The sequence below is a fragment of the Mastomys coucha genome, unplaced genomic scaffold (genome assembly GCF_008632895.1).
Source record: "Mastomys coucha isolate ucsf_1 unplaced genomic scaffold, UCSF_Mcou_1 pScaffold21, whole genome shotgun sequence".
Classification (NCBI taxonomy): domain Eukaryota; kingdom Metazoa; phylum Chordata; class Mammalia; order Rodentia; family Muridae; genus Mastomys; species Mastomys coucha.
This window is the reverse complement of record NW_022196904.1, coordinates 72270298-72282071: the sequence shown is the minus strand read 5'-3', so window position 1 is coordinate 72282071 and position 11774 is coordinate 72270298. Positions and strand designations below refer to the sequence as shown.

General features: G+C 42.7%; 1 protein-coding gene across 5 annotated transcripts in view; it reads right to left on the bottom strand.

Moving 5' to 3' along the window:
• Positions 1–11774, bottom strand: part of Sh3gl3 (SH3 domain containing GRB2 like 3, endophilin A3) — a 124960-nt gene that overhangs the window by 42784 nt on the left and 70402 nt on the right. For all 5 annotated transcript variants that reach the window (XR_004123200.1, XM_031387202.1, XM_031387205.1 and 2 more), the window contains exon 2: positions 5036–5104. Coding sequence is in view for 3 of the 5 variants with exons in the window: in XM_031387202.1 (XP_031243062.1) it covers positions 5036–5104 (69 nt within the window). In the remaining 2 variants the exon portion in view is untranslated. The remainder of the gene's footprint in view (positions 1–5035; positions 5105–11774) is intronic.

Genomic DNA, 11774 nt, shown 5'->3' with positions numbered 1-11774 from the left:
TTGTTTTTTGGAGGGGAAACTGGGAAAGGAGAAATTTACATGTAAATAAAGAAAATATCAAAAAAAGAAAGAAAAAAAAAAGAAACATGGCAACCAAGCAAATCAAGAAGAAAATGAAACTTTTGTGACTTTGGACAAAGTAAAGGATTCATAAATTGATATCAAATCACTGGAGATAAAAGATGAATATTAAGTTTATAAAACTTAAATAAACCTGTTCCGTGGAATACCCTTAAACAACACTGAAAATCCAAAAGTGTGAGAAAATACTTGTAAAAACACATATAAGAAAGAACTTTTATCAGAAGTATACTAGGGATTTATAAGACACAATAAAAATTATTTTCTTTTTTTTTCCAGTTCGAGTTCTTTTAATATTTAAATACAAAAAGTGGGGGCCAGAGCAAGGGGGACCGGAGCAAGCAGCCATCTGTACAGCTACAGTGTACTCATACACATAAAATAAATAAATAAATAAATAAATAAATAAATAAATAAATAAATCTTAAAAATACAAAAAAAAAAAAAAAAAAAAAAAAAAAAAAAAAAAAAAAAAAAAAAAAAAAACAGAATGTCTCAAAATGCTGACATGGAAAGATGCATCTAAAGCTTGACCTGAGATCCCACATAGTTAAAACTGTGACACACAAAAATGTCATACTACACAGTGACAGATACAGCACATGAAGTTTACAAAGAGTGGCAAGCCAGGGAGGGGGATCACAGAAGGTCGGCATCCACAGAGCTCAGAAGTCTCATTATACATAAATTTTAAAAAATAAAATAATCTGGTGAGATATACATTGTGAAAGGAAATTCATCAGGAGGAGAAACAAAAGAAATTCTATGCACATTACTGAACATGTTGGCAAAGATAGGTGGTCAAAGGAAAGCTGAAAAAGAAAAGTGTAAATATAAAGAAACAAAACCAAATGGCCCCCCTGGATGGCTCAGATGTGCGCGCACACAGGTGTGTCTGCACTAACAAACTGTTATGCAGGTATCTTTGGCAAAACTCAAAAGAAAAAAACAGAGGCAGGCAGAGAGGTATAAGCATGTTGGGGAAGGCTGTGTGTTGTGAAGCGTGTTTTCCAGTTGATTAAATATAGGACTCCCGGGGAAGTGCAACTAACTCTCCCAGGCCTGGCCAGGCCCATACTGGGGTCGAATAGCAGAACAGGATTCTGAGGATACCATGAGTTTACAGTCATTGGGTCAACTAAGCAGATTGTATCTAGGGGCTGGAGAGATGGCTCTGTAGTTAGGAGCACTGGCTGCTCTTCTAGAGGACCTAGGCTCCATTCCCAGTACCCACATGGCATCTTCCAACCGTCTAAAACTCCAGTTTCAGGAGACCTGGTACTTTCTTCTGACTTTCATAGATGGGGGGGTTTCTTAGGAATGTCTTCACCCCTGATGGGGCAGTTGAAGTTTTAGCTGATGGACTGAAAACCCTCTTGTCTATTCCTGTTTGAGTTTCATAGGTACTGGACACACACACAGTATACAGATATGTATGTATGTATATGTGTATGTATATATATTTTATGATACATATATATTTATATGTAGACAAAATACACAACATACACACAATATAAAACAACCTGTGGTTATGGTTATAGCCCTTTCTTTTGCAATGAGCATTTGTGCCTTCTCCCTCCTCCCTAGCAATTCCTCCCTCCTCCCTCCTAGTCTTTATGATTTTCCACCTTTTCATCAAAAACAAAACAAAAAGATCACTTAGCATCTATTTTTTGTTATTATTTTCTGTCTTTCAACCTTTTTGTAAAGGTTTATTTTTTGTTATGTATATGTACATGTCTGTGATGTCCTTGCTTTTTTTCAACCCTGATTTCCTACTAACTGCATTTGAGACGCAGCCCTGTCACAAGTGCGGAATGCAAAGTTCTGTCACTTGTCCTAACACATAATTCTATGTTTTTATTAAAATCTCCTTCAAATGAAGAAGTGACTTTACATTTTAAAAGGAGATTTATTTTTATTTTCTATAAATGAGCATTTGCCTGTGTGCGTGCCTTCTACCCTTGGAGGACAGAAGAGGGCACTGAGTACCTTGCAACTGAAGTGACAAGATGGTTGTGGGTCACCAGCTAAGAGCCAAATCCTGCTCCTCTGCAAAAGCAACGAGTGCTCTTACACTGGCTCTCTCCTGCCCAAAGTTCACATTTCTGAGGATCCAACCATGTGGCACTGGGAAAGCTATCTTCCCTGGGATTATTTCATTCAATGGTTTTATGAAACTTTCAGCATGATTCCTTCTGTGATTGCAACCAAAGAACCTGGAAAGAATGCTCATTTCCACTTGGGGGACATAGGCTCTACTTAATACAGTCAACGTTGTTAATATTTCCCCAAATCTTCCTTGAGCCTATGAGAACCGTTGGTCATCTGCTGTTACGAGAGCGGAAGGTGGGGCAGCTGCTTTGATTGCCATCTCTTCTCGTGCACTCCGCACAGTTTCTACTTCACAGAAGCTGTGTCACGTGGTACAAACTAATTTAGAACTCCGATACTTTTCTGGTTTTGATACTTTTCTTCATCTTCTTATATTTTTTGAAGTTCTTTTGGGGTTATTTGGGGAAAGTTAGAGAGGAAATAGGTATGAGTAAGATACATGTATAAAATTTTAAAGAATGCATTAACGTGACAATTTTTTAAAGGAAGCATTTTTTCCTTGCCTTGCATTTTTGGACCATGCTGTACTCTGATGTTAGCATCGATCCTTGATTTCTGCTTAGTAAGCATGTTTGTGGGTTGTTCTTCCCACTACCCGGTCATTCTCATGTCATCTTTTAGATGACTCTAATTTCTTCCATAAAGTCCTTATAGTACTTAGTTTTGTAACATATGATATAATCATATAGTAGCAAGTTTCTCTATCTTATACTATAGTGTAGATATTATTTTTATACTTCTGTCACTACCAATGACTTTTGGTGGGGGAAAAAACTCAAACAGGAATAAACAAGAGGGTTTTCAGTCCATCAGCTAAAACTTCAACTACCCCATCAGGGGTGAAGACATTCCTAAGAAACCCCTCCTGTCTGGCCTCCTCCTGTCCGGCCCCACTGGTTAGCAGATACTGGAATTTCCCAGGATGCTATGCTATGTGAGAGGATCCAGGGAAGCCCTGATACCCAGCAAAGGAGAAAGTGGTTTCATACCACCTGTGCTGGCTGGGTTTGTGTGTCAACCTGAGACAATCTGGAGTTATCACAGAGAAAGGAGCCTCCCTTGAGGAAATGCCTCCATGAGATCCAGCTATAAGGCATTTTCTCAATTAGTGATCAACGGTGGGAGGGCCCCTTGTGGGTGGTGCCATCCTTGGGCTGGTGGTCTTGGGTTCTATAAGAAAGCAAGCTGAGCAAGCCAGAGGAATCAAGCCAGTAAGCAGCATTCCTCCATGGCCTCTGCCCCAGCTCCTGCCTCCAAGTTCCTGCCCTGTGTGAGTTCTTGTCCTGACTTCCTTTGGTGATGAACAGCAATGTAGATGTGCAGCTGAATAAACTCCTTCCTCCCCAACCTGCTTCTTGGTCATGATGTTTTGTTGCAGGAATAGAAACCCTGACTAAGACACTCAGGATCCACCTTGCAGAAGAGAATGAACCAGAGACAAGGGCAGAGTTGGGGCCATGACCAGCACCACAGCCTAGTTTAGTTACCCATGCCTCCGCCACATCCTGGCCAGCACTGCCTCGTTACACATGCCCCAGCCCACCATTAAAATCAGAGCCTCATTTCACACAGAATCTTAGTATGTTTCTCTCAGTGCGGACGTGGCTACACTGAATAAACTGCTTTGCCCTGCTTTGCCCTGCCACCTGCCTCTTTAACAGGCTTGTTGAGAACAGGTGTCTGAACCCAGCTTGTCCGGGATAAAAGACCCAATAACAGAACACCAGATATTTGTTTTAAGTTTAGCATCTGAATTGAATAATCCAGTTGGTAAAAAAGCTATATACATCCTACCATTATATATTAAAAAATTTTTAAAAATCAACTTCAGATATGTCAATCATATTAACATGTTAATAGGGTTTTCAATTTACAGAAATTCTTTTTTCAAAATCAAACACAAAATAATCTTCAATTCTAGATATTGCATTCCTCTCAGGGGCACTTCCTGGAGGAAGGCTGGCCAGGTCCCACCTGGAGAAGAGATTCTCCTCTTAGCCCATACCCCGAGCCGGGCTTTCCCTCAATCTGCACTGCCAGCCATACCCAGGCCTGCACCTCTGGTCTGAGAAGTCTAATTATTAGGACAAGCTCTGCTCAAAGGGTCCAAGACAAAGGGGGCGGGGGAGGGGAGGGGAAAGCTGAGCAGTGTGAACCCAGCTCCAGCTCACGGGAGCCACTCTCCAGGTAGATGACCGGGGATAGATAGCACCAGGGACGGATTCTGCAGTCCTCCGTTGCATGTCCATCATTGGAGTGCCAAGCCAAGTACGATATTCTAAATTATTTCATCTGCATATATGATTCTGGAAGGCCAGTAGGACACACATTCTCATCTCTGTGTCACAGCTCACAAAATGATAAACTAGCTCATTAGAGTTCACCCTGTCAGTTCTAACGGCAGAAAAGTATTTGCTGTGCAGCTGCTAAAACAGATGGGAACAATATCCTAGATTCCCAAATGATAAATCAGTTGTTATATATCGGAAAAGCCTTGTCACAGAAACAGTTGACTCTCTAAGACATATGAGCACCATTTGGCTCTGGAGTTGTTGCCAAGGCCCACATTTTATGCATTCTGACATCTGGCCACTAGAGGGAACCAGTTAGTTACATCCCATTTTCTTCCTCAACATGCCCAGACTAGATGTGGTTCAATCCAGAGCCGGACTTGGACTGGCAAGCCCTGAGGTCCGCCTTCCCGATTCTGCACCCCATACTTGCATTTGAACCTTCTAGCTTCCCACTCCAGGTAATATTCCCAGCAGTAGGAGGTTCTCCCACTGGCAAAGACAGCTCATTTCTAACCTTTCCATGTTCAAACAGCTTTATTTACCTTTTCCATGTCCAGAAATTCTTCATCTAGCTTCGTTCCTTCGGCACCACTTATTTTTTCACTAAACAGCTGCAAAAATAAACACAAATGTTTTCACTGTACAAAGATTCTCTATATGTCTTTCATTGAAATTAGTATAAAAAATCTTGTTTCTAGCGCTGTTGGTTTTTGGTTTTGTTTTGTACATTGGGGTTTTGCCTGCATATAGATCCCTAGAACATTATTTACAGACAGTGGTGAGCTGCCATGTGGGTGCTGGGACTTGAACCCAGATCTTCTGGAAGTGCTTTTAATGCTGAGCGACCTTTCCTCATCCTTTATGGAAACTATCAGGGACCAACAGACAGTAAAGGTTCCTGAGTTCGAGCCCTGGAACCCATGTAGAAGTAGAAGGAGAGAACCAACTCCACAAGGTTGTTCCCAGACCTCTTACACACACACACACACACACACACACACACACACACACGTGCGCGCGCATGCCACAACAACTAAAACAAAAAGATCATGGGACAATGCACACTTCCCACTTGTTCATCATGCACCCATCCTCACCAGATGGTACAAAGTAACTCTAATATAAGCAATGACAAAACAGCTAGGAACACAAGGAGTGACAAGAGTTAGCACCCAAACAGCCTGAATGTCAGAGACAGGTGATAAAAACATACAAATGCTAGGACCAGATGCAAATTCTTATCAATGCATCAACTCAGTAGACTCTCAGAGCTACTTAGAAAATATGTTCAGTCTGCAGAGCAGAAGGCAGACCATCCAGGACCTGACTCCTAGAGTGCTTGGCATTTGAGCTTGCTTTTTAAGGATAGCGGCATTTCAGTGTGCAGCACTATGGGAAAGGTCTTCCAGGATGTGATGGTGTTTTCAAAAAGGAAAAACTGAGTGGGCATGGAAAGGGTGGAAGGGTGATACTGAGCCCAGATCCTATCCTTTGCGGGGCTGTCTGTACAATGTGAGATGCTTAGCAGCATCTCTGTTATCTACCCACTAAATACTAATTGAAGACATGTGCCCACTGTGCAGAATGTGCACACACATGTGCACACACACCCAAACACTTACACACACCCGCCATACCACTGTGACCACCAAAAAGAAAGTCTCAAGATAATGAGACGCCAGTGTGCTCACAAAACACTAAGGAGTTTGACTCCCGCGTGAAGAGGGGAGAACGGAAGAAGACAAACATTGAAAGGGAGGCAGAGGCCACAGATCACACCCTGGCAAGCCGGAGAGCATGGCAGGCAGGTCTCTAAAGATGCCCTGCCCAACACAATCACTTAGAGAAGCCTTTCAGAAAAGTGACTCTGCCCCAATGGATTTGGTTTCCTGAACAAGGAGAACAGACTGCCATAACAAAGTGTATTTTCTTTTTGTTGTTGTTGTTTTTGTTTGTTTGTTTGTGTTTTCGAGACAGGGTTCCTCTGTGTAGCCCTGGCTGTCCTGGAACTCACTCTGTAGACCAGGCTGGCCTCAAACTCAGAAATCCACCTGCCTCTGCCTCCCAAGTGCTGGGATTAAAGGCGTATGACACCACCGCCCGGCACAAAGTGTATTTTCTATAAAAAGTATTTCACTGTGAGTTATTTATGGCTTTAAAGTGTTACTACATGTGTAAAGTCACAGTAAGCTGCTGCTAAGGGGACTGCAGATCCCTTACATGCAGGCAGCTTCGGCTGGCTGCTTGTCTTATTACTCTCGCACACCCACTATTGCTCCAGGTTAATGAGGTGTGGGCATGGTAAACAGACACAGAGTTTAGCTTAAATTAGAGATGTGACACAGGATTTCCTGGAGAGTGGCTTACAAAAATGACTAGCAGGGCCTGGCATGATGGCACACACCTTTAATCGCAGCACTCACGACACAAGCAGGTGGATCTCTGTGAGTTTGAGGTCAGCCTGATCTACAAAGAAAAGTCCACGACAACCAGGGCTCTGTTACACAGAGAAACCCTGTCTCAAAAAAAAAAAAAGAGTTAGTATTCTATTGCCCCACTATCAGGGCAGCCATGACTTGTTTGGACCACACAGAACCAAGCCTAGCTAGAAAGAGACCTATGTGCTTTCACCCATTTCCCTGAAACCTTTGCCTGTGAACAAGCTCTGCTACACAGAGAAGTAAAGGGACACCAGTCCCATCATCCACGGCCACTCATGCCCCAGAAGCACAGCCACCCAGCTGACCCACAGCTGAGAGAACAATCAGGAGAGTCTCATTCGATGTCCACCAACATGCCCCGACCCCATCCGCTAGGAAGTAAGTCCAATAAACAGTGTTGTTTAAACTATAGAGCCTGTGTGCTCCTCAAGACAAGCCACTTGACAAGAGTTCTCACTGGCTGAGGACAGAGGTCAGACAGCTTGTTCCAATCCTTAATATGAGACATGACCTCAAAGGAATCATCTGAGACTGCTCTACACCAAACACTGAGGGGCAAAGTCACCTCCAGTATTGGTTCTAATACTAATTGGAAGTAATACTCAGAGACTAATGGGAGTTATACACACTCTGGCCTTATATCTTGTCACCATAGAAGACTTCAAAAATGGCTGCTATGCCTTGTAGCTCCACTCACTGAGAGACAGGGTATCTCACTCCATCCACCACTTGCCTTAATCAACAAAATGGAGGATAGGCTGTGCTATGTGACCACGGAACTTGGGCTTTAGATACTTTGTAGCTATAAACATGCTTTGCACACACTTCTGTTCCTTCTCTAAGATCCACAGTGATCTAGCTTGGAGGAGAGTGGAAGGTCACTTGGGAAAGAAGAGCCACCGCAGCCCACCACACTTTATACATTGGGTGTGTTATGATGACTGAAGTAGTCATCTACAATCTCCTTCATTATTGGAACTGGAGAAACCAATGCACTGATCCTGGTCTTATAATATGGATTAGAGATCCACTTAGTATTGAGAGACCAGAAACCTCCTCAACTGGTCCATGTTGGAAGGAATTCCCTGGCTCTATCTGTTATGGGTCCTCCCATTGCTGTGACACTGTGGCCACACACAATGTGGGGCGAGCAAGGCTGACGGCAGCTCATAGTTTGAGTCCGTCATCCAGGAAGCCAGGGCAGGAGCTCAAGGTGGGAATCTGGAGACAGGAACTAAAGTGGAGATCATGGAGCGGTGCTGCTTACCAGCTTGCTCCTCATTGCACGCTCAGCCTGCTTTCTTATATAACTCAGGACCAGGGATGACACTGCTCACAGTGAGTGGGACTCTCCCATATCAATCATTAATCAAGAAAATGCCCACAGATTTACCTATAGGCCAATGATTGAGGTATTTCTCAGTAGAGGTGATCCTGGCTTATATCAATTTGGCAAAAAGCAAGCAAACAAACAAACAAAAACAAAAAACAGCCAGGCACAGGGGGGGTAAACTCCAGACTGGGAATAATCAGAACAGAAACAGTAAGCTGGAAAGTATTTAAGGGACTTTCCAAAACAAAACAAAACAGACAAAGCACTTTACTTTCTATTGAAATATGAGCTGGTCGAGACAGAGAATGAGTGGCTCCAAAGTGAAAGGCACCCAGGGGGGAAAAACTCAATATTTTAAGAATAAAGGTTTTTGGCCAGACAGTGGCGATGTATGCCTTTAATACAGGCACATAAGAGGTAGAGGCAGGCAGATCTCTGTGAGTTCAAGGCCAGCCTGGTCAACAGAGTGAATTCTAGGGCAGCCAGGGCTACACAGAGAAACCCTATTTCAAAAAACCAAAACAACAACAACAAAGAACTGGCTTTTATCTTATTACACAAAGACACAAGTCTTTAATTTTGAAAATATACTCAAGTTACTAAGAAAGATGAATATTAATTGATAAGATCTCAAGAATAAACTATCCAAGACTGTCTGGGGTGGGGCCTGTGAGGTGGACAAGCAATGCAGCAGTAAGCAGACAGCAGATCTCTCAGCAACTCCACAGCTGAAAGAGAGCATGAAGGAGGGGCTTCAAGGAGCAGGAGCACCGAGGAGGGGCTTCAACGAGCTCAGCGCAAAGAAACCAGACCTTCAGGCCTCCTTACAAGAAGAATAAAATAATGATACCCAAGCCGCCAAGGTCTCTACTAAAATAAATACTATTTCAAGGAAATAAAGCTAGAACCAAGAGGGAACATCTGGCAAAGAGGAAATAGGTTGGGATGGAAGTGGGAAAGCTCCTGTGACAAAATCAAGTATCCACTGAAAACAATCAAGTAAAATCTAATGTCTGGGCTCTTTGAAAACCCACGTGAGCACAGGTAAGGATGAGGCGGAGCTGCGGGTGTGGTGAGTGTGCCAAAGCCCATGTGTTCAGCCATAACCGTAGACAACAGTGAAATGTGTAAGCATCTCATTCTATAATTAATATTTAACTTTAAAAGCACAAAGCTATCAAAGAATAGTGGAGTGTGTGTGGTAATAAGTGTCTTTATCAACACATGGGGAAAGCTAATGGATTTCAAACCAAAGGAAATTAAGAAAAAAGATATTCAGATAGAAGCTAAGAAATGGCTGACAGAAACCACAAAATATGACAGTTACAGTAAGTCCCAGGAGACCAACAATAATCGTGGGGGTGGACTAAGATCACTATATTAAGGGATGGAGTAATAGAATGGGTTTTGTTGCTTCACTGGTGGAGGTGGGAATCAAAGCCCGGGCTTTCTGCATCCCAGGCAAGTGCTCTACCGCTGAGCTACACACAAACCAGTTCAAATGAAAAGATTTTGAAACCCCAGCTACGAAAAATTTCTAGGTACCTACAACAAAACATACAAAGATATTAAGAGTAAATAAGTAAATATATACATACCAGGAAATTACTGACCAAAATAAAGCTTCTAACAACGCCAGACAGGAAATATTTCCCTGGACCAAGCACTGACTGGGATCTCAGGCTGACAATAAAAGGAGTAATCCACAAAACTCAGTCATAATGACACTGTGCCAACCAGCCACACAATTCATATGCACATACATGTATATATGCACACATATATGATGCAGGGCTTGAAAGTCAAATTAATATTGATCAAATCAAATTAACATTGATCAAATACATATGCATACATTTCTAACTTTTCAGCCAACAAATTAAGAAATGTTTATTCATTGGAGGTATAAACAGAGCATGACAAAAACTGACCATGCCTGGGTCACAGTCAGTACCACACGGAAGCTGGGTGTTTGTTTGGGGGTTGTTTCTTCCTTGTTTTTCCATGTAGCACGAGTAAGAACCAACAGTAAAAAATAGATGTACAGAGACAAGTGTTAAGAATTCCGTCCCAGAACAATTGTTTGGGGACTTGGGAGATGGCTCAGTTAGTAAAACCATGCTGTACAAACATGAGTACCTGACTTTGAACCCCCAGCAGCTGTATAAATGCCAGTGTACTGGAGTGCAGCTGTGAAAGCCATGCAAAGCACTGTGTGCCTCTGGCTCCAGCACTGGGGAGGGAAAAGGAACTCCTGGAGCTTAGTGGCCAGCCAGTGAGCAGAGCCAAAGCTCTGTGCTCAGGGCGAGGTCCTCACTAACGGAGGGTGAATAAGGGGGACGCCTGCATCAAAGTCTGGGCACACCTTTAGTTCCAGCACTCAGGAGGCAGAGACAGGGTATTCTCTATGAGTTCTAGGCCAGCCAGGACTACTTAGTGAGATATAGATAGATAGATAGATAGATAGATAGATAGATAGATAGTAGATAGACAGACAGTTGCTAGATAGATGGTAGATAGATGATAGACATAGATGATAGATAGATAGATAGATAGATAGATGATAGATAGAGATAGATAGATAGATAGATAGATAGATAGATAGATAGATAGATAGATAGATAGATAGATAGATAGATAGACAGGCAGAAATGGTAGGTAGGTAGGTAGGTAGATGACAGAGAAATGGTAGGTAGGTAGGTAGGTAGGTAGGTAGATGACAGAGAAATGGTAGGTAGGTAGGTAGGTAGGTAGGTAGATAGATAGATGACAGAGAAATAGTAGGTAGGTAGGTAGAGATAGATAGATAGATAGATAGATAGATAGATAGATAGATAGATAGATAGATAGATAGGCAGGCAGGCAGGCAGGCAGGCAGGCAGGCAGGCAGGCAGGCAGGCAGGCAGGCAGGCAAAGATGCCTGGAGGATACAGCAAAAGTCATATTTAAAGATCAAGAAATAACTTTAAAAACATTGAAAAAAACCCTTCAACTTACTGCTTTAAACCAATACATTATCATTCAACCTAAATTAACAAGGCTACAGTGCTACAACCTAATGTCTCAAACTGATACAATGCGAGTTATCTAATTACCAAACCCAAGAAGTTTGCCAAAAGGTATCAGTATGGTATGTTAAAATCACCAAGGCACTGCCACACAACACGCCAAGATAAATACACTTCCAGGGCAGAGAGACGCAGAGTCTGCCAGTAGAAACCAGACAGAATGAAGCAAATGGCATGTGGTACCCAGAAAGCTCCAAAAGACAGCCTAGAAAGCTGTCTGTACCTCATGGGGAGAAGTAGCATTTCTGACAGAAGGAAGGAACACAGACAAAGCCCTGACACTGATATTCTAGCAAGGAGGCAACACTGTTAAAAAATTAACCCCAAATGAAAAGGGTCACATCGCCAGGCAGGGAGGTAATACAGGAGTGCAGGTCACACAGGAGGGCAGGTCACACAGAGGGACAGGTCACACAGAGGGACAGGTCACACAGAGGGA